The sequence below is a fragment of the Gymnoscopelus microlampas genome (assembly GCF_963454915.1).
Source record: "Gymnoscopelus microlampas genome assembly, chromosome: 10".
Classification (NCBI taxonomy): Eukaryota; Metazoa; Chordata; class Actinopteri; order Myctophiformes; family Myctophidae; genus Gymnoscopelus; species Gymnoscopelus microlampas.
The window spans coordinates 30,244,578-30,269,005 of NC_139947.1; the positions used below are offsets into that span (position 1 = coordinate 30,244,578).

General features: G+C 40.7%; 1 protein-coding gene across 3 annotated transcripts in view; it reads right to left on the bottom strand.

The window, feature by feature from the left end:
- Positions 1-480: 480 nt before the first annotated feature.
- tp73 (tumor protein p73) overlaps positions 481-24,428 on the bottom strand; it is a gene marked incomplete at its 3' end in the record, with an annotated part of 29,970 nt that continues 6,022 nt past the window's right edge. Inside the window, exons 3-12 of one of the 3 annotated variants that reach the window (XM_084070458.1) lie at positions 11,132-11,318; positions 9,486-9,601; positions 7,055-7,164; positions 6,443-6,585; positions 6,124-6,212; positions 4,988-5,115; positions 4,622-4,776; positions 4,222-4,354; positions 3,044-3,137; positions 481-2,687 (exon numbers count right to left, since the gene is read on the bottom strand). In XM_084070458.1, coding sequence (XP_083926584.1) covers positions 2,289-2,687; positions 3,044-3,137; positions 4,222-4,354; positions 4,622-4,776; positions 4,988-5,115; positions 6,124-6,212; positions 6,443-6,585; positions 7,055-7,164; positions 9,486-9,601; positions 11,132-11,318 — 1,554 coding nt within the window. Of the gene's footprint in view, positions 2,688-3,043; positions 3,138-4,221; positions 4,355-4,621; positions 4,777-4,983; positions 5,116-6,123; positions 6,213-6,427; positions 6,586-7,054; positions 7,165-9,485; positions 9,602-11,131; positions 11,319-24,428 lie in introns of those variants that run through there. The other 2 variants (XM_084070457.1, XM_084070459.1) reach the window with 2 other exon arrangements.

Genomic DNA, 24,428 nt, shown 5'->3' on the forward strand with positions numbered 1-24,428 from the left:
AAGCTCAAAAGACTGACTAGGACTAGGCTATGAGACCTTTAAACCTCGGCGAAAATACGATTAAATATTTATTTATGTATGTATATTTATAAATAAATATAAACTTGAAGAAAATATGGAATCTTTTTTTTTTTTTTTACATTTGAACACAAACCTTGTATGGGGGTCCCTGGCACAAATGTTTTCAGATGGGGGTCCGCTGACACATATATATTAATGTGGGGGTCCTTAACATGAAGGACTACATCATGCAACCCGCAACTACTAATATTTACAAGCAACTTTACAGCCCTAAGTAGCTTATAATAAGCAGACTGACCTGGCAACACTGCTAAGCAGGCAAAGAAGTTGAGCTCAGATAAAGACGCACGCAAGAATGCGCACATGGGTGTGAATTATGGTAGTATTTGTGTCCCCCCCCCCCCCCCCCCCCCCCCATTTTTATAATAAAGAAATCAAAATTGCGGGACTTTGACCGGCACATTTTTAATATATATATAAAACACTGTTAAACAACTAATGAACTGTGAACATTGATAATATAGCAGTAGCTAGCTACATGAGTATATCTCATAGGCAATGTAAAGGGAGGAAAAAAGTTCTCTCAGTTGCAGAAAAAAATCTAGCATTTATAAAGCAATAAGGCATAATACTGATTATAACCACAAATGACAAAAATGTTCCTTAAGCAATAATTAAAGTGCTCATTTTGTGACCAGTTGGCATGTGTTGTTTGTGGGCGTGCAACAGCTGAACAACTTGACTTATGGTGGCCAGTGGCCAACTGGTCTTGTTCTGATAATGAAGCTCTTGTGCTCTGCTGCTGGAGATGCACTAAAGAAATTGACTGTAGGTCCAAATAAGGAACACAAACTAAAGGACTTCCTAATCTATTTTTTACACCACTATTACAGTTGCACCACCATTCATTTTAAACAGAAAGCCCAAAAAACAACAAAAACTGGAATGTTATGACTGACCATGGTAATCAACATTCACAAACAAGTGCCATGAAGATAAACATTGGTACAGCAAGTTCTCCTTGTATTAAGACCTTGCCCTGCAAGGCATTGCAAAATACACAAGAGGGAGAAAATGTAATGCAACATCTCGCCAAGTGTTATTTCTGATGAAATCCCTACTGTAAGCTACAGTATAATACTGGTTCAGTTTTTTCTTGTTTCATTTTACAAAATTGTCTCATGCTGATGTGATTGATTACAACAACTGATTATTTCCTAAGACTGTCAAACAAATCCATCATAGATGGATTGCATAAGCTAATTATTTGTGAGGATATGGATTTTGTTTAGTTGTCATGAACACACACACTGTTAATACACTTAACAAGAATGTTTTACATTGAAATGATGAGTATGCTGAACTAGTGAGTTTAAAGTAATTAACTTTAGCCATTTTAACACCTGACTATGTCATCTGGTCTTTGTGAGCTTGAATTTTGATTTCAAGTCTATAAATCTGGTTCAAATTAGAGTTATATTAGGAATCTAAATATCCCTTTTAAGCCACATATCGAATACAAAACATTTACACAATATATACATTTGTACAACTGAAGATCAACAATAAATAATAAGTCAACTGAGAACTAAATATGCAGCCGTCACCTCTGTTCAGTATGTTTTCAAAACAGAAAATAGCAACTAATGATTGCCAAATAGTGATATGTCTATTGCTACAATCTCTGTGCTCATCACAAATGTAAATGCGAGGTTTATGGCTGAGTAAAGTTAAACTGTAGGACACGTTTGGATTATCACAGTGCAACCTGAAAACATCCCATTCTCCAGAATGGTCATTGTTGTCCAGTTTAACAATGCACTTGTCAGAGTGCTATTGTTTAAAAGGCATAGTCCAGAATCCACACTGTGCAGATAGGTTTGCAGTGACATTTCCAAAATGTCAATATTCTATGCTGTACAAAAAAAAAAGAGAACACTGCTTATGAGATTGTGTTCTATTGTCTCACCTCATGTTCCATCCCTTGGATAGAACATGTTGAAGCACGAGAAACTGGCTACATGGGAAGTAGGCTACATTGACACATAAAATATATCAATAGAAGGACCTTCCATGACCTTGGCTCCCGCACACAAATCAATGACTGAAACATCAACACATAGAAACACATTTGAAAAAACATTGTATTATTTAAGTCATTGTTGTCTAAAGTCATGGTAACCGTTACAATATATTGGCAATATAAAGTGCCAAGACTCATTTCCATCTCTATTCACCTCCTGCATTTAACTCCCTTCCTTTCTTTCTCAGTGGACATCACTGTCCATGAACTCTTCCTTGATGGAGTGCTTGCTGCGGGACACTTTGCAGTCAGGCATGTCAAAACCAAAGTCAGCCCACTCGTCGGCTGCAGCTGCCATTCCGGAGGTCCCCACTACACCTGGCCGGTTGGGTATAGTGATGGTGTGGCGCACTCGGAAGTGCACAGCCTCCATAACACGCTGCCGCTGGAGTTCCCCGCCGGTGGCGCCGATGGCTGCCATGGCGCTGGCGGCCATGTTGCTGCTGGAGCGCACTAGCTGCTGGCCATGGTAATCGTGGTGATGGGCAGAGGATGGAGGAAGGGGGGCACCCTGCTTCATGTCCTGTAGGCCTCGCCAGATGGTCAGGCGGAACTGCTCTGGGATCTTCAGAGCACCTAGATCCTGAGTGGAGGCGGTAGAGATGGATGGAGTGTGAGGAGAGGAATAAATAGATAAAGGAAAGGAGAACATGAGAGATGGTAGTCGATTTTGGATGTAAATTAATGACATAGGACCTGGTACAAGATAATAGATAGATCAGATCTTTTGCAAAAGAAACGTTAGTCAGCCCAAACAGCTGCTGTTTGTACATTTGCACATTTTCATGACTAAAAATGAAAATGTAAATATACGTAAATATTGAAGCCTCCTTGTGTCCAATAAACTTTGGATTTACGAATTCTATTTATACTTTGTATTATACAAGACTTTAAAATAGATGTCATATTCATATTTTCAAGTACATCATGATTCTTTACCTCCATGGAAAGAGTCTGGAGATGGTAGAGAGTCTGGAGACCTTGGGATGTGAAGTACTCGATGCAGTTCTGACAGCCCAGACTGGTTAGAAAACTGTAAGGAAGGCGAAAAAGCAACGCTGCTTAGACCATCATCAGGGCAACATTAAATAGGTAAAATTTGGAGAATGAAGGCAGCTGTGGTTTAAATTGCAGTGTGTGCTTCATCAGAATGTGAATGTGAGGATATATTCCTCAATATATATATTGAGGAATGACCAAATGGAAACAAACTTTATTCACTGATGCTGTATCTGTCCTAATCTATTTCCCCAAATCACAATAAGATTGGTTCTACCATGCAATACTGAATGTGTCGTTAGCTTAATTTAAAAGGACAATTATCAGGGATAGGCCACAAGTATAGTGAAATTAAACCATTTTAATCATTCATTCATATCAGTGCATGCAGTTGTATTAAATGATTCGTAAAGCCATACTTGATTTGATGAAAAACAATTCTTTATTATAAATACATGAACGTGTAAAAGCTTTAACAATATACATAAACAAAAGGTAAGCTAAACTGTACATGAACAGAACAGTCAGAAAACAAATGAGCTGAACAAAGCCTATCAAAACCATTGAAATAGCATGAACAAATAAACAAAAAACAGCAACTAGTGTTGACACTATCTTTAAAAAAAAGTATGCCAAAAGTTTTAAATTAAATAGAACTTAGAAGACATAAACAATGGAATATTTGTTTAAACAAAACTCTCCTCAAGTGCATGGCAAATGGTTCCAAGGCTGTGTACAAAATGACTATGTGGATAGAAGTGATTATAATTATGTCACACAGTTTGTAGAAAAGTATCACTGGCATCCATCCAGGGTTCCATATGCAAACCAAACCCTGAATGTAGAACATAAGTCCATTCATTCAAATATTGCCTCAATGGGCACTTGAACAAATTCAATTGGACCCAAAGAGGGCACTTTTCCAAAAACCTATTTGACCCATAATGGCCAGGCATGACTTAAATGCAGCCTTTTTTTTCTTCTTTTTTTTTCTTTCCCTTTTACTTTTCTAGTGCCAACATGACAGCCGTTCCTTTTTTAACCCGGCAACTGCATTCTGTATATCTTTGGCCTTTAACAGTGGGAGAAAGAGGAAGTGTCATTGGAGACTGAGGTACCTGACGAGGCCTGGGTCTGGGTTATATGGAGGGGGTGGGCTGCAGTGGGATGTGGACACTATGGGTTGACTGCTGTGGCCTCCGTTCATGTCACCGTTGACTTGCATGTGGTGGCTATTGAGCATGTTGGGACCTGACAGAGAACAGAGCAGATCAATAAGATAATCAGCAAACCAAGCCCCCCACCCCCACCCCCAAGTGCAAGTGTTGTTAAGGCCTTATCAATTTGGGAGATAGTTAAAATACCCTATAAATACATTATATTTTTTAGATTACACACACACACACACACACACACACACACACACACACACACACACACACACACACACACACACACACACACACACACACACACACACACACACACACACACACACACACGTGTACAAATGCTCACCCATGTGGCCCATGTTGTTGTGGTTGACGGTGTTCTGCTGAGGCTGCTGCCCCACCAGCTGGTTGACTGAGGGCAGCTTGCTGTAGCCTCCATGGACATGGAGCTTGTTCATGTTGGACATTGGAGAGTAGGAGGAGGGCGATGCTATGTGGCTCCTACAGAGAAGAGAGAATGGGGTTGCAGACATGTTGACGGTTCAAAGTTCAAGATTCAAGGTTCTTTATTGGTACGTCTTGTGCAGGTACATGAGAGTAAAATGTACTTTTGTCGGCTCCTTGGACATTGCAGCAGCTGATGCTGAGTGTGTGTGTGTGTGTGTGTGTGTGTGTGTGTGTGTGTGTGTGTGTGTGTGTTGATCTGACTCACGGTCTCTGTAGCAGCTGTTGCTGGGCCTGTTGTCTGTAGGAGTCGATCAGTGGCTGGGGCACAAGCTCCACTAGCTCCAGGCTGTCTTTAATCTTCATTAGTAGTTCAAAATTCTCCCTGCCACGCACCTGCACATGCACATGCACATGCACGCACACGCACAAACGCACACGCACACGCACACACACACACACACACACACACACACACACACACACACACACACACACACACACACACACACACACACACACAGCAGAGTTCATACATGTTTTTGTATGTAGGGCTTAGTGTTTATGTTGCTTTTATCAAACATCATTCACACACTCACACTATTTGAAAAGATCGGACAAGGTGGCCGAATGGTTATAAGGTGATGGACCACTGATACATTGTGGTCTGGGTTCCAAACTTCCAATTGCCAATCTCGTGGAGGTATTATGTTTGGGAAATAATGGAACACTACGCAATAAGTTGATCTGTGTGACACTCACAACTGTATATTCTCTCACCTGCTCCAAGTTTCTTTTGGAAAATCATGCTAGCTAAATGACTAAAATGTAGATCATAATCTAGATCATAATTAGCCAACACTTATGTTCCCACACAAGGAATTTGACTCGGTTCATTGCTCTCAGAAATGTAGAAAAATATTATACAGCAGATTGAGAGAAATAATATAAAATATATAGAGTTATATATAAAAAAATATATATAACTACATCATTTTAAATAGCAATATAAGGAATATAGAATCAGACCAGATCAAGTGTGATCAGAGTGAATGGTATTTAAAATGTAAAGAGTATACAGTATGTATGTATGCTGTAATGACGAGATAAGGCATGCATCATAATAATATTCCACAGATCAGGTAAAAATATGGCGGTAGTATAGCATGGGTTATATACTACTGTACACAATGCACCATAAATACATGAAGTTTCATAGGAAGGAATAACGTGTCATATGTACAGTAAACATTAACCCATTATCTATAATACTGCAGTATTTCAAAGGCATAAGAAAATATCTGAAAAGCTATACTTGATGGATGTAGTGAAATATATTGCAATATATTGTGCATGAATTCAGTGTTCTGAAAAAGAATTATCCAAAATATATCAAAGGCTTACAGGAATATAATAGATCTCTTCTTCGCCATGACGTCTCTTCTTCATATTAATGTTTGGGCTGGGAATATTTGACGGGGACTGTTTGAAGTCTGCAGATGAAAAGAAAAACATTTTCAACAATTTCCCCGTTTTTTAATAATGTTTTTCCACTTTTCTCCTATACTTTTGAATATTTGGTTCAGTATGATGTTTGGTGATAGTGTATGTGCAAAATGACAGCTGGGTGGGTTCTTCTTTATTCAAAGTTATTTTGCACTTTTTGTAAAAAATTACACATTATAAGAAAAGTTTTAGAAATCCTCACAATTAAGCGACTCACTCCGCTTGTTGGCATTTCCGTTTTTGGTCACACTCTCATTCAGGGCCTGTTGTTCCCTGAAGTGGTCTTCGTCCGCTTTGCGATCACGGCCCGGACATGCACATATTCGACCTTCAAACGACCTTCTGCCCAATACCTGACCACTGCAAGAAAAACTGCCATTACAAAACAGCCATCAACAAATTGGACAAACAAACCGACTATGGTATCAGCTAAGGTTTAGCTTTCAGTGTTTTTCATTTGATATTCGGGCTGGGGGCTGAATGGGAATGAAATGTACTGTAGATTCAAAGAGCTGAGAACCACTTTTCATAAAAGAGAAGGCCACATTTGGTAACTCAATACAAAAAAAAGTAAAGTCCTTGTGAACCGTTCTATTGCTTTGTCTACAGTTTGTCAGCATGTAATATGGATACATAGCTGTATATGTCCAACACAACAAAAACATCTTAATACTCAGAAGCGGCAGGATAACATTTAGACAGCATACACAGCAAAATGTATTAAGTCTTAATTAATCAATTTATAACTGAGAGAGTGCATAAAAGTTACATTTGTACTCTCAGAGTTAAATAAACACACTGACAAACACATTTGTCAGTGTGCACTTACTCTCTGGTCTCCAAGGTGATGATGATGAGGATGGGTCTCCTGTTCATGCCACCCACGCAGCTGCTGTTGCACATGAAGTTATATAGGGTGGTTGTGAATTCGGTCCCGACCTGCAAGATACAAACAGCAGAAATACTTTTGGATTTAGCATCAAATGGAATAAGAGGATTCTCGTGGCTCACACAGCTCATATTAACATGTATAATATGAGCCATGAACAGAGGAGTTTGAAAGTCTGCTCAGACACTCAGATGCAAGGCCACCAGTGTGAAGAGCTAGTTGAACTTAACCTGACTTTATGAACAGGTGGTTTTCAATAACCGTCAATAAAATAACAATAACTGTCACAAATGTTACTTTGATATCTGTTGATTGTATTATTCCTTCCCCCCCATTGCAGTTCCCATGAACTGAGCTCCATCAGAAACATCCAACTATTCTACCACCAGAGGGCAATGTTGCTGTACACTCCCACAGTGAATGTGATGTGAGAGCTCAAATGTGTTTCTCCCATTTGTCTTATTAATATCTTTGGGGTGCAGTTTCTGACGTGATTAGTTCTCACACTTGTATTTGCCTGGACATGCCCAGGACCACTAGCAATATCTATTGCCTATGAAGTCACTCTATGATAATGACACTTTTATCAGACTGAACTTGAAGCATGATGCATAGTAGTGTAACATGAAAAACAGCACTGGGATCAGCAATCAATAATATATACTGTGTCTGTGGTCTGTTCAATTCATGTAAGCACCATGTCTGTCATGGTGTGTGTGTGTGTGTGTGTGTGTGTGTGTGTGTGTGTGTGTGTGTGTGTGTGTGTGTGTGTGTGTGTGTGTGTGTGTGTGTGTGTGTGTGTGTGTGTTGTGTGTGTGTGTGTGTGTGTGTGTGTGTGTGTGTGTGTGTGTGTGTGTGTGTGTGTGTGTGTGTGTGTGTGTGTGTGTGTGTGTGTGTGTGTGTGTGTGTGTGTGTGTGTACATAGAAACATAGGCTATAGAAACATGGAAATTGTTTTGGAAAATATGTTTTAAAATAAATGACAGGACAAAACTAATATATAAAAACAAACCAAAATACAATCTAAAGAAACATAATCTTACTATCTTATCTTATCTAACTATTATAATTAGGAAAGGGGCACATGCATTTTGTTTGTGTGTCTGCTACCATCAGATCAATTGTCCAATTGCCTCCAAACTAGTCACAAAAAGAAGTCATGGTTCTGGCCTACCGTCGACTTTTGGTACTTTCAGTTTTCTCAGAAACTTTACAGTATACACTAATATTAAATATTTGGCCCATATTTTGGTCACTAGGGCGCCTGCCCGCCTACTGCACATGTGCCGACTATTAGTTCAGTGAACGTAATCTGATCCCACAGCCTCTCTGCAATCAATAACTGCATAAAGCTACACAAACAAAACAACACTTTTGTATATAAATGACAATTGTGCTAGGCTTCTAATAAAAAACTGCTGAATTCAATAAGTTATTCAAGTGCTTTGAACACTCTTTTTCAGACATACGGTACATAGTGAATTTCTTATAATAATTAATCTAATAATGTAATATAATATTTTTACAATTGTATCAGACCGCCGCTGACAAGGTCGTCAGATGGGGGAAGGTGAGTCCTCTTGGTAAACTGTGTAGTTGGGCCATTCATCATTCATATAAACATGTTAATACTATTGAGCTACGACACACATTTCCCTGCAGTGCGCAACGCAAAGTGCCTGCAGGAGTTTAGATCCCATAGTATGGGCAGACGTTAGTATGAACCTGTTGCGCAGACTGATCCAGTCAGGGAACGCTTTTTCTAGTACTTTAAACAAAGAAAAAGCATATTGAAAAAGAGTTACATGTGTTCTTTCCCAACACAATAAAAATGGGACCCAATGCCTCCCTGCTTGGCACTCAGCATCAAGACTTGGATTGGGTGTAAGTTCCTGCGACATACTAGCATATGTCCAGGGGGTGTACTTGTACATGGCTGGGGGATGTACTTGTACATCAAGCCACCTTTATGTGCCCTATGTGCCCTATGTGCCACATGGCTCGGGGTTCCTAAGGCTACTTACTTACTCCCCACGCTGGGCAAGACCTAGGCGGTTGCCTTGGCGGTTGAGTGTCTAAAAGGAAGTACCGGAATTTGGCGGAAGTACCGCTTTACAAATCTGTTTACATTCTCTGTGAATGAAACGAGTGTTATGATTGGTTGAAAAAGATCGTTTCCGGGGGAAATATGTACAACGGAAGTCCCGGCCCTACAGACACTCTCTGCATTAGGTTGTGACCAGGCTTTTCTCCTCGCAGATGAGTAAAGGCTGGGAACGAAGCTACTTACTCCCCAACACAATCCCCAAATACAGTACAGTAATGAAACGATCAAAACTGCTTAAAAAGCACAGACACAAAAATCCCTCACCTGTGGGGCCTCATAGGGCACCAGGACACTCTGACGCCCTGTGACCGGGTCATCCACATACTGGGACAGGTTGTTGCCCTCCACCCGAATCAGGTGACTGGCGGGGGCTGCTTGACCTGTGGGTAGAGGGTCAAGGGTTAGTACCACAAGACGACCAGAAGGTGCTTCATTTATAGCTGGTGTTAGTGATTAGATTATGCTCTAGCATTTAACATGTAATCTGGGTTAGTGAAGGAGCCATGTACAGCTGATGAAGTTGGAAACCATATCATCTGGGGATCCACTTTTATGACAGATGCTAGAGGAAATTCCTTATTCTAAAAACATTGGGTATAATTCATATTAAAAATCTATCTGGTGACGATGGATCTTTAATAATAAAGCTTCAGGATAAAAGAAACTGGATAAGCGAGTTATTTATTATTAGAAAGGCAATTCCAAAAAAAACGGCTCTAACTTCTAAACAGTATAAAGTCCAAAGATGACATTACTGATGCACACATGGCTCTGACAGGGTATACTTGTACTTGCAATATACACGCTGTTTTTAAAAGAAAAAATAACTACATCATATATGCAGGCATATTGGGAAGCTGTGTTAGCTGACCGAGCAAACATCATGAGGAGCAAGATACGGCGGCTACAAACAATAAAACTCTCTCCAGATAGAAAATTGGCAGAATTCAATTAAAAAATATTACATGGAATTCATCCAAATGTCCTACTCCTCTATGTGCAGTTTGTTTGGTAAAAGAGGATACAACATACAGTATATTTGTTACATGTTAATGTCTGAGTAACTTTTGGAGCCATGTTTCTGCTCTTATGTCTCAGTTTAATGTCACATTTACAGTAGAACTGTCAAATATAATGTTGGGTCTTAACACAACCTATAGGCCTAGTGACAGATATAGTGTAGATTTGATATTAACGATAGCAAAACTGTCCATCTTTAAAATGTGGATGAGATACAAAGATGACCACCAAAGGTTTTATAAAACAGACTGTCTTTCTTTCAGAGTTGAAGTTAAGAATCAAAACGGATCTTTTGGTGGATGAGTCTAGAGGTGATGAAACAAATGAAATGCTATATTTTTCTCTCTGTCTGTAGTATATTTCCTTTCTCTTTGTATAACCCATTTGTATATATGTGATGTGATGTGTTTATGCATCCTTTTCTATATGGTGTCTTGTAATGTGTATTTCTTAAATTAAAAATTAAAAAGATGTTATGCCCTTGATCAAATCACAAGTAAACATTACAGTTTGTCACTATTCATTCATAACTAGTGTCCGGGATTAATGCTATGCTCTTGACCAAATCCCTATATGACAAAATTCTGTTTGTGACTCTGTTTGTGGTTAGATATTATGCTTTTGATCAAATCACAAATACACAATCCAGTTGGTCACTATTCATTTATAACTAGTGTTTGTGATTGAATATTATACTCTTACAAAATCACAAGTACAAAATTCAGTTTGTAATGAAACCCACATCTCATTTATAAAGCAACAACAATTAATATTAATATGAATTCATTATAGGGGAACTTTTATTCTGCCATTACAGAATAACAAACTATGAAATTCAACTTAGCACTGGGGCTTTTACAGTGTACAGTGACAAAAAGCCCTTATCTTACCGTCGTTGAAGTCACGCCCCAGCTCGTGATTGGGGCAACGTTTGACCACCTCTGTGACGTGTTCTGCCTTCTTGTAGATGGGCATGGCCCTGATGATGCTGCCATGCGGCGGGTTAGAGGACAGCTTGATCTGGATGGGGCAGGTCTTTGCAATTTGACAGTAGAGCTTCTTCAGTAGGGGTGAATACTGTGGATGGAGAAGGAGGAGGAGGAGCATTTTAATTTACATGTGGAGCGCTGTGTGATTGAAAACCTCTACACAGAGGATTTTACCTTGTACAGTACAGTAACTTTAAACTAAATCCTGGATGGTGACTGGTGGCTCAGCCATTTAGAGTAGACCATTATGTTCCTTGTGAGCGTGAGTCTTTTCTTGCATGTCTTTCTTTATCTCTCTGCCCTTAGTTTCTCGTCTTTCTACAGTGAGTCTGATCAATCTGAAATAAAGCATAACAATGCCACAGATAAATCTTACAAAATAAAAATAAATGGATGAATAAAACTGACTTTGTTGTAAATGCACGTCATTTATACTTTGTTCGGTTCAACAACACCGCAATGAACCTACATGTGATTCGAGCAGGACCAATGCCACATTTCTGGGGCATTTGTCAACATTTTCTAATCAATTTGAAAAACCTAGATTTGATTAAAGTTTGAAGTGTGAAGTTTTTCTTTGAGAACATTTTACATATAAACAAACAAATACAAATAAACACGTTTTGATAGATAAAAAATAAACACATAAACAGAACTTAATTTTTTCTTTAATCACTTAAGCCCTATTAAATGCACAAAAATAAGGATGCCAGGTGGAATTTGGTTAAACTTGTGTTAAACTCATGAAATGCTATATTTTTCTCTCTGTCTGTACAGTATATTTCCTTTCTCTTTGTATAACCCATTTGTATATATGTGATGTGATGTGTTTATGCATCCTTTTCTATATGGTGTCACGCACGCACGCGCGCATGCGCATCCCGTGCGCGCGCGCAAAATTTTGCGGGTTTTGGGCGGATTCGGTCACTTTTTGGGGGGCTTTTTTGCTACTTTATTTCGGTTTTAGGGTTAGGGTAGGGTTAAGTTAGGGTTATGTTGTTTAATTCTTATTTTTGCCTGATTTTACCGATTTATTATCTGACGGCCCGGGCCCTCCAGGGTCGCGGGCCCGTAGGCAGCCGCCTCCCTGGCCTCCCCGGACGCTTTCGCCACTGACCACATGCATAGTTCTCGATACCGATGTTAAAAAAAAAGTCAAATAATGACCTATCGGTCCGGCTGATATATCAGTCTGGCTCTATGTTTGATGACCAAAAAGTAGACAGACAGATAATTGAGGAACAAAACAGAACAAAAAGAAAGAGGAGAAAAAGGAAAAAAGATAAGAGGATGGGCTCTGAAAAAGAGCACAGTCATCATGACTGGAGGACAAATTGAGTCATTTGGAATATATGGGGAAATATGCGGGGACTGTAAACCATGTCAGTTCATTTGATTCTATGTTGTAAAAGTAATGACCACCCTGCTGCTTGACTGAAAGAGCGGATATTATCTATCAGACTGGGCTTGTGGTTACGGTGGTAATGTTGGTAATGTGAGCTGTAAGGGCTGGAGGGGGATACATGGAAGTTCAAAAGGCCAGAACAGAAAAAAATGTGTATGCTGGTGGTTTTGTATGTAATGTGTACATGTGAGTGCAAAAACATAATATATCTTCCTGTCTATCAGTCAGTCTGTCTCTGTGTATCAGAAGCTGTAGAAAGGCATTGATGAGCATTAAAACCACTTGTAAATTGAAAATAGCAGATCTACAAGTTCACAGCACGTTGCATTGTGAGCTTGTAGAGCGGCTATTTTTGGCGAAGAGATTTGGTGTAGTGTAGAGGGACAAAAGTCTATTATTTACAGAGAGGACCAGTCGAGACGTTAAAGAAAGGGGGCGTCGCTTTAAGTCGATCCCCCACGGGAGGGGAGGGGGGAACTGCGAATGGGCACCGCAGATATTTTGGGTGCAGGGCCATGCGAGATCAAAAGGGCCGGTGTGGTGTGGTGTGGGGCTAAACTGGCAATGGAATTCCGGCTTGGTTGAAGAGATTATTTTAATGATCTATACGTATACAGTAGTGGTTCTCAAAGTGGGATCCAGAGACCCCCTTGACGGTGTTCCAGTAGGTCCCCAGCAAAATGTGTTAATACAGTCAATCAGTTTAACCACTTTAACTCTGTTTTACACTTTGGCTATTTTAACATATCCGATCTACAAGCTCACAACGCATCACATTGCATTGCTTAGTGAGCTTGTAGATTGGCTATTTTTGAAAAATGTTGATAAAATCTGGATTAATACAAAATATTGACAATCAATATTATCAATTTCGGGTTCCCTAAAATGGAAAAAGTTTGAGAACCACTGTACTAGAGTCAGCCAGGAATATTTAATAAGAAAGTGGCAAGCATTGCAAGATAGTAGCCCCTATGCTACAATGCCAGTCTGTGTTGATACCGTACCTCAGTCAAAATGTTTGGGTATTTCACAGCTGGGAGTTACACATGTTCAAAAGACCTCTTTGTATTTGTCTGACAAGCACATCTGACATCACTGAGGTCAGCACTCGTCTTGCCTGTATGTGTGTGTGTGTGTGTGTGTGTGTGTGTGTGTGTGTGTGTGTGTGTGTGTGTGTGTGTGTGTGTGTGTGTGTGTGTGTGTGTGTGTGTGTGTGTGTGTGTGTGTGTGTGTGTGTGTGTGTGTGTGTGTGTGTGTGTGTGTGTGTGTGTGTTCGCATGTGCATGAATACCATTTCAGATGCATCCAAAAGATGCCGGGACAAGAAATGAAAAAGTCTAAACATGCCCTGACACTATCATGAAATCTCAAAAATCCACCTGAAGACATCAAAATGGTACATTCCAGGTGAAACTGAGGAGACAGTAGTGCTGTATGGACTTGCTACAGTGAGCCCCAACACAAATGCAACCATTCGCCCTGTAGCAACAAGTACACAATATACAGATAGACATGGCTAATTCGTAGCGATGAGCTGGTGATGATTCTTTGATTAGATGTTGATTAGATAGATGATATTGTTGTCATGGTTGCTACTGGTATAATATAATGTCAGACTCGCCTGCAAATTTTTTATCATTCATTGCTATCTATGACACATGAAAACCGCAAACATAAGTAACACAACACAATATCTTGGAGAGGTTATACATCATCCCTTCATCCGTCTATAATTTACACTCTTCAATTGCACTGTGAAATTCCCATCAGGCTGTGGACCCGCCCTCTAGACAATTTAGGGTGCTAAAATTGGGAAGACAGATCCAGACAGAGAGACAGATAATAGGGGATAGCTAGGAGAAGGAAGGCCAATGCCAACATCTACAGTACCTACATTCCTTGCTGTTACACCAAGCTCTCTGCTACATCCAACTATATTGTTACCAAAAACTAATAGATAAATAGTAAATAGTAGCCTCCATCTGTAACCAAGCTGGAAGATTGTAGTCATAAAAAGGTTTAAAAGAAAAACAATTTCTGGCAAAAGTCATTGGTGCCCCAAGCTCCAGAACAAACACTTCTCTGGTTGGTCCAACTATAACAAATACACCTGGAGAGTTGGCAGTAAGATTTGTTAACAATACAGGTATATTGTTGTACATTTTCAACATATTAGTTTTGACAGATGAAACACACACATTAGGGGTGCAACAGTTAATCAAACTTGGGGGTGCTGAATAGCTGAGTGGTTATGGCGTGTACCACATAGGCTCTGATGCCTGACAACGAATCCCAGGTTTGATTCCTGGGCCGGACAGACCCTTACTGCTAATGTCACTCCCCGACTCTCACTCCCTGTTTCCTGTCTCTCTACAGAGTAGACAATAAAGTAATCTATTTGTGAGGAAATGTTTTTTTTCCCTGTTTTTTTCCTTAATGGGTGACATAAAGTTTCCAAAATAGCAAAAATAGCTGTTCTACAAGCTCACAACGCATCGCATGGTGTCAAGCCATTTTTGCTTGACACCATCGTACGACAGTATAAAACAGGGCTTAAGTGGTTAATCACAGTAATTGATTTAGTTGATTATAAAAACATTATTAAAGAATGTTCACGTCGATTTGTTGATGATATACTGTATATATATGTGCTTCTTGATTATTCGATGAATCAGAAAAGTAATCAATAGAAAAATAAGTACTGTAGTTGCAGCCCTAACCTCCCACCTCTAGCCATGAGCACTGCCTCAGGAGCAGCGAAAATACTTGTGCACAACATCACCTATTCCCACCTAGCTTTGTCTGACAAGTCTCGACGGATCATCCATACTGTGAATAAATAATTTAAAAAAAATGCAACAGCCAGCCAGGCAGAGTCCTTTCCCACAGACCTGGGGAATTTTCCCAGCATTTTTTGTTGAGTAACAACAAGATGAGCTGCGAATGGGAACAAGGCCGTTATGACAGTTAGACAAAAACATTACATCAGTACAACTTTTGCCCAGGACGGAAGTGATGCTTAAAATATTCTATATGGAGAAAAAAGCAGGCGTTGCAGTTTTACATACAGCTCTAAGAAACATTCATCCAAGTTCTAAATATTGGAGCTTCGTAGCCGAACATATCTACATGCAACCTCTTACAATTGACTCTTATTTGCTGCAACCATACAGCACCTGACAGAATCACTTTGGTAATTCCTCTGGCTACCAAGAACAAGCATGAAATGCAATTTTAACGGTTAGAGTAACAGATGACAGCTGTCTTATCCGTTTGGCACATTGTGTATTGATACATCCGGTGGTCAGAGAACATAGGGTGGCAGAAAGATGATAGTTGGTCTTTGTCACAAGGACACAACATGTTGTTGAATGCTAATCGCACCAGCATCTTTGTTCCCTTCTGTTTGCTTCTATAATCCAATCATTTAAAAAGACGGGTATGGAGTAGGGGGAATCAATACCAATGCCACCAATATTGGGAATTACAAATCTTTGTCTGGGGAATATTATCTATCTTAACAGTCTATTTGTCAGGTAGGCAACTATCATTTGCATGATGCCTTTTTAAATTTTCCATACTTAACATGCCATAGTGGCTGGCAGATATAGGTTAATCATAAAAATCTAACTTTATAAAGAAAGATGCATTTCATATAGTATTGCGCCCTCACCCCCGTTTAATACTTGGATTACCTGCACTCCTATTGCTATGCAAAACCACAGACAGCAAAAGTTAAAACTATTAAGTCATGGACAAACGATTTATCTTGATAGGTAATTTCTATAACTGTGTCTGGATGGTGTGTGGTGTATTATCCCATGTGCTGCTTTGTGGCAGCAGTTTGACATCTGCCCTGGTATCAAACTAGAAAAAGTGCTCCTCGGAGCCAGCAATGTTCGGAATTCGCCAATCAGGATGGAATATGAAAAATCTAACAGATCCGTCTTGATCACTTGACTATAGAGATAATGGTACCGATTTGTGTGATGTTTGGACAGGATTTGTAGGAGTACTACAATTTCTTTTTTGCAAAAATCGACCTCCTGGTGGTGCTATAATAGGGCAATGTTAAAAGGGTGGAATTTGTTCCTAGTGCAAATGTGTGTGCAAAGTTTCACCATAATCGGACGCTGCGTTCATGATTTGCCGCATTTTGTTCAAAACGAGCCACTTCTGCAAACTTTAGTTGTCAATCTTAGCCAATCAGGCTGGAATAAGAAAAATCAGGGAGTGTGTGTGCACAGTTTCGCTGCGACCAAGCCAACGGTGCCGGAGATTAGCCGTCCACAGACAAACACAGGGACACACGCACACACGGACGGACAGGGTGCAAAACATACTCTCGGCCATGCCTTTAGGCCTGGCGGAGACAATAATATCCATAATAAAAAGAAGATATATTTCAAAATGCAAACATAAATCTGTGATATTTTGTTGGTGTTACAGTGCATGGTTTGGTGATTGGTAATGTGTTTGAACACAGTCCCACCTCGAAGTTCAAGAAAGTCATAAATCTCTCTCCGTGTTTTTTTGTGTCTTTCTGAGTGCAGCTGTATGCCATGGGAGACGTCTGAACTCGCCCCCACACGCAAATGTGCGCAGTCCCAGATATTGTACCCAGAAACACAGCTGTTTATATTCTATGTTATCATAATTGTTGAAGTACCACATTAACCCATTAAGACAGGGAAAGTATCTGTGTCATTTTTAGATTTCTTTGGCTATTCAAAAATAGCAGATCTACAAGCTCATAGCGTGGCACTCGGTGCCGTGCTATGAGCTTGTAGATCTGCTATTTTTTCAAAGATCATGGATGTTTTTTGGCAAATCTTTGAATATATATATATTTTAAAGAAACATTTGTAACTCAAATCTTTGCTTCTAGGATTCTAATGTCTTCTAAATCCTAACAGTTTAAAAAAAACACGTATGTGTCTATATCAGTGGTGGTGCTCAAACCTTTTCATGTCAAGGACCCCCACATTATATGTATTTGGCTGCGGACCCCCATCTGAAAATATTTTGTTCTAGGGACCCCCCCTCCCCCATAAGGAAATATTTGAGTTAAAAATGTTCACTTGAAAAAATATATACTATATTCAAAGATTTGCAAAACTTTCAAGATTTTTCAGCAGATCTACAAGCTTATAGTGCGGCACTCTGTGCCGCGCTATGAGCTTGTATATCTGCTATTTTTTAATAGCCAGAGAAATAAAAAAATGACACAGATGCTTTCCTGGTCCTAATGGATTAACATATGTTATCCAATATGTCACAAAAAGTTGTTATTGATGAGAGAGATGTGTGACGGACAAGCCTTAGCAAATAATATGTGGATAAGGATGAAAACAAAAGGAAAAAGAGAGAGAGATGGTACTGTAGGTGCAGAATGACCAGGCACAGCAGTGCCGTGGCGACTGGCAAATGTGTGGAGATGATGCCACGAGATGGATGGATGATGAATGAAAAAAGAGAAAAGATCTAGATAGATAAAAGATAGATAACTGGTCAAGGCTTATATCAAAAGGGGAAACATGGTTTTATACTGTAAGCTGATTGATCATCTTTTTTAGACCAACTCTCACCAACTTCCACCGACTCAAAGATCTCATCAATCCATCCAATCTTCCTTCCATCCATCCATCCATCCATCCATCCATCCATCCGTCCATCCAATCATCCATCCATCCATTCAGTATGGCGGACCAGTGGTAGGCAGGCCCTGACAGGCTCTCTGAGACAGTGATAATTGCCAAATCGTCATCCATACATACAAGCAGTGACTTGTCTGCTTTGCTGCCACAAATTCGCTTAACTGTCCAAATATGTTTACGCACGCACACGTACAAGCTCGCGCACGCACACACACACACACACACACACACACACACACACACACACACACACACACACACACACACACACACACACACACACACACACACACACACACACACACACACACACCCTTTGTTGGACAGCTGTGCCCCCCCCCCCCCATCCGTTGATCATATTCGAGCATCCACAAGTTGAGAATTTCCACGCAATGTGGAAATTCAATTCGGCTTCGGAGAATTTCCCACACTTTCTTTGAAGTGTTGGTAATTGCTGTTTGGGAGTCTTTGGGAGATGGGGTAAGATGTAATCATTGCTAGGCCCTGGCTAAAACCTGAAATTGATACATTTTTGAGGTGTAGACAACATTACGGAGCAGAACTGTGAATTCATCAACCCATGGCATGAAACTAACTCTTTCTGTGGCCACAGTGGCAGGTTCATTCAGAATGGCACAGGGCAATTTTAATTTCTGAGCTGTCTTTTCAAATGTAAAATACTGTGTCAGCACAGGTTGGATAGTGTCTAGTGAAATAGTTGTAGATATCATTTACAAATATATAGAGTAGTCTGGTCTTTATTTCAAGCCCTGCTCCCAACAGAATGGTTTCAAGGTTGAATGTGTAGCAATACAGTACAATACTTTGTACTCCATTCATAGCCGTTTATTTTGTCTTGTATTGTCATGTCATAGTATTTGTCACAGTATATTGTTAATTTGTATAGGTTTCTTAATAAACAACCAACCAACCAACCAACCTACCTACCGGTTGCACCAAATTAAATCCTGAGGAACATTATTGAAATGAAACCAATTCCTATCAACGCGTTATACATAAAACCAATGTACTTAAGTTACATTCAATATTTGAGCCATGCAAAAACCTGCTTAGTTATGTGCGTTTCTTACGCACACTACGATCAGTTCACGTGTATGAACTGATTTCCTCATTATCAAGTGTGGGCTTTCTTGCCACTGATGTTCAACAGGAGGCCAGGAAGGAGGTCGACAGGGCATGCAGTGGTGGGGATTCTTCGTTTGATGCAATGGGGGGGGGGGGGGGGGGGGCATGGATGTGGGGCGAGTTGGAACTTGCATTCTGACGGAGAGAGGGCTAATAGCTGGGAAGAGCAGCTTCTTACAAGCCACCACGCCAAGCATGCTCTGGCCTGCCCCTCCCTGCACACACAAATACACTTCACGCACACGCACACGCACACAACTACAGCCTGTGACACACACATTCTCTCTCATTCATTCTCCCACACATACAGGCATGAATGCAAGCATACAAAATCACACAATTCTCTGATTTTGCATGCCCCAACACGCACACGCACATACACACGCACACGCACCCGCCTGAGTGTATGGAAAGTGTGTTGATTATTGGAAAAAGCTGAGGTGTTACATCTCATTTCCAGTCAGGATGACACATTGGGCTGTCTCCGGAGCCCCAGTCACAGATGAGATTGGTGGTGTCCTCAGCACCTTTACCCCTAACGTACAGCCATGCACTGACGACACGAGAGGGAGATCAGCATTTATTATAGCTGGGCTTGAATGAAGGTAATAAGGGTAAAAGGAGGATTCTCTACTATTCTATTCTTTTGTTCTATTGTTAGTCAATGCCATGGAGGTGAGGTGTTGTACTACTGAAATTAAGAACTTCTGTAGTTTATCTATTCTATTCTGTACATAATTACCACAAATAGAGGACTCCTGGACACATGGATGGTGTAAAAAAAAACAAATCAAATCACTTGGATCTTGGGATCCACATTAGAACGCTGTGGCTACAATGTGGATCTGGAAGTTCATGTGGCCAGCTGTGACGTCAATCATTCATGATGTCAGTCGTCTATGGCATATCTATCACGTATGACTCCATATTTGGGCATGGCACTGATCAGTCATGTGGTTTGCGAGAACAGCTCTGTACGCACACGCACGCACGCACACGCACACGCACACACACACACACACACACACACACACACACACACACACACACACACACATCACAGTGGTTCTCAAAACATGTCCATGCCAAGGACTCCTACATTGATATGTGTTTGGCCGCAGACCCCCATTTGAAAAGATTTTGTGCCAGGCCCAGCCTAGAATCCAGACGGAGGCGCTAGTTCAGTGTTTGTTTTTTTCACTTCACTTCTCCATCTGGCTATCATCCGATTTGAAAGGGCCGGGACCTACGCGCCGCGGCTTCTGATTGGTCTGTGGGCGGGGTGGGACCAGTGGCTTCCAATGTAAAGGTCCGTGGGCGGGGCGGGAGAGAGCCTTCCAATGTATAATTCGAGTCACTTCCTGACTTGCCTCAAGATAAATAAAAAGAAGGTACGGACATCTACGTCATTTTCGCTATCCAGCAATTCCAGCCGGCAGATTCATCCATCAGATTCATTCACACTGGGAGGCAAACTGCAGCCGAGAGTTCGGTGGAATACATTGGAGTCAATGAGGGCCAGGTGGACCAGCTTATGAACAATATGAACACTTTTTTTTAACAAAAAACTAACTTTGTAAAATACTAAGCCCAGGAAAATAAAATGTCACATATTGTTTTCTGCTGTGTTGCTTTTCGATGATTATATTGAGGTATCTAAAGAGTACTTTTCTGAACGTGCCTCAATACAATTATACAGTGTGCACTAATGATTAGAAAACAACCTGTGATATGTCTTCTTTTATTTTCCTGAACCGATTAACTGACAAAAGGTCCCAATCGTTCAGAAATAGTGTTTGTTCACAAGCTGGTCCAGCCGGCTCTCATAGATTACAATATATTTCACCTAACTTCCGATTCCAGTTTTGCCATTTCCCATGCGCGTCAATGGTGCCTGCCCGGCCCGTGGACTTGTGTCTCGTGTACCTTCTTCTATCATATGAAATCCAGCTCAAACAGGATGATAGCCAGACAGAGAAGCTAAGTGAGAATAAGAAAATCGCTGAGTGAGCGCCTCCGTCTGGATTCCGCCCAGATGTTTTGTCAAGATTTGTCAAAATCTTTCAAAAACAGCCGATCTATAAGCTTACAATACGTCGCATGGCAATGTGTTGCCACTTTGACAAACCAGTACTATAATATTGTACTAATATAGTGTGTGGGGATTACCCCGTTTGTTTTGATGGTACTGGTATAGATCCCAAATACAAAGATTACAAGATCTGTTCTGTTCCGCTGTGTGTTTTTTAATTCTGTTGAATGTAAAAAGCAATATGGGGCTTCCTCTCTAACAGATGTCAACAGTGTGCTGCCACAAAGTGAACCATGCTGCCGGTCAATCATACGGCGGACAGGCTCACAGGAACGTTTTCAATGAGGAATGCCATTTATTCAGTAGTTAGGAAGAGGCTAGCAGACAGAAACAAAGGCATTTCTGCACAGGAGCCTTTAGTCTTTACCCAGTTAATCTCCCTAATCCTTGCACACCACCTACTTACATGGCAGACAGAGAGGCTGAGAGAGGAAAATAGAGAGAGAGAGAGAGAGAGAGAGAGAGAGAGAGAGGGGGGGGGGGGGGGTACAGACAAAGATAAAGAGAAAAACAGGTACACAAGAGAGAAATGGACAAAGAACGAAAGAAAAGTTATGGGGAAGAGACAGATGGGTATACAAACAAAGAGAAATGGAAAGAGAGAGTGAGTGAGAGAATAGACGAGATGTACCAGGCAGGCAGGCACACAGTAAAATCCTCAGTGATAATTTTACCCTGAGAATGGAACCTTGCTGGTCCATTTGAGTAAATGGTTTCACTCTGATTTTAGTGAGTGAGTCGGTAACAGTGAGTCGCAGAGGTGGGACCAAGTCCCTATGTTGCAAGTCCAAGTCGAGTCTCAAGTCTTTGCTCTCAAGTCCCGAGTCAAGTCCAAGTCAACACAGCCAAGTCCCAAGTCAAGTCCAAGTCCTCAGCTTTTTGTTTCGAGTCCCACACAAGTCCTTAGCATTTTGGTTCGAGTCCCACACAAGTCCTAACCTTTTGTTTCAAGTCCCAAACAAGTCCTAACCTTTTGTTTCGAGTCCCAAACAAGTCCTAACCTTTTGTTTCGAGTCCCAAACAAGTCAAAATGTTAATTCAAGATATGTAAAGATTTACATAAATCATGAGAATTTTTCACAATTTGCATTTGTTTTAAAACATGGGTTCTTCCAGGCCAACAGAACGCAGATACTGTACTTTTAATATCCTCCTTGAGGACAGGGTTTAAAAGGGCCCTTTTTAATGAATATAATGTAATTTTGTACAATCTGTATGGTAGAGTATGTTACTACAATATAACTTATACAATCAGGGTGGTTGTATTTTGTCTCCCTGCTCTTCTATTGAGACATTAGATAATGTCAAAGGCCATGTCTCACCTAGACACAGGATCTGACACAAATTCAGTGTATCCTCTGATCAAGCAGGCAGGCTCTATTATCACGATGGTGAAATTTCAGCACTTGCACTGGAAACCGCGTTCAAATCCGGGGTAGAAGAGGAAATGTATATAGCGCTGAAGTGGTCAATGTATGTTTTGTATTAATAACCAAAATCTACAAAGTAATTGGTACCTAACATTTTCAAATAATTGTAGTGGAGTAAAAGTAGGCTAATATCTGCCTCTCATATGTAGTTGAGTAGTAGGTAGCTGATATATTGCACTTTTACCTTAGCGCTAGGTATACTCTTGGTTGCTTGTTTTTGCAGAAAATGCACTTAAGACTTCTGGTGATTAGTAGTTTCGTTCCCTACCTATGTTGAATGCACTTACTGTAAGTCGCTTTGGATAAAAGCGTCTGCTAAATAATGTAGAAGTAAAAGTACTGAAAATTGCAAATACTTCAGTAAAGTAAAAAACAAGTCAAAATTGTACTTAAGTAAAGTACTTGAATAAATGTACTTAGTTACTTTCCACCACTGGTTATAGTTTGCACTTAGCACGCAGTAATGTTAATGTGAAGTATAGGTCTTGCCTTGCATACTGCTTTTCTCGTCTTGTCTATCTTTAAAACCGAAAGCTATAACTGCTGGAGTTGACATTTTATTCCACCTGGCTTCAGTTCCAGCAGCGACGGCAGGAGTGAAGCCGGTGTGTTGTTTGTTTGGTAACGTGCAACATGTGGGCCAGTGTTGCCAAGTATCGGGAGAGAAACAAGCGAACCGACTTCCAAAAACAAGCCAAAAACAAACCAAATTTTGTCCAAAGGTTAGGGTAAATAAGCAGCTTTGGCAACACTACACTAGGTGTCACTGACGGCCGGGATTTCTGACTAATAACATTATAGTTGATGCACACTTTTTAAACATTTTTGGCTTGCTTAAGTGACTTGAAAGTGACTTGAAGGTGACTTGAAAAGACTTGAATTTTCAAGTCACGAGGGCTCAAGTCAAGTCAAGTCTCAAGTCTTTAGTGTTCAAGTCAAGTCAAGTCTCAAGTCTTTGGCATTCAAGTCCCAAGCAAGTCCAAGTCTATTTTTGATTTGGTCAAGCAAGTCTAAAGTCATCAAAATCGGGACTTCAAGTCAAGTCGAGTCTCGAGTCTCGAGTCCAAGTCCCCACCTCTGAGTCGGTAACTGATTGTAGTCAATATGCCCCTATGGCATGGCATTCACCATTGCCCGAGGCCACCAAAAACTGAGCAACAGGAAACCAAGAGCCTGTTAACCCCTTCATAAAAACAAGGTGACTCAGTCTAGCCCACACAGTCTTTCTCTTTGTCAAGATTCAAGCAGGTTCAAGCACAGACCTTACACTGGATTAAAGATTTTACACTGAGACATAGTCACGCGCGCGCGCACGCACACACAAACATGTGCGCGCACACACACCCTAAAAATCTCAAAATTCTTGCACGCACGCACGCACGCACGCACGCACGCACGCACGCACGCACGCACGCACGCACGCACGCACGCACGCACGCACGCACGCACGCACGCACGCACGCACGCA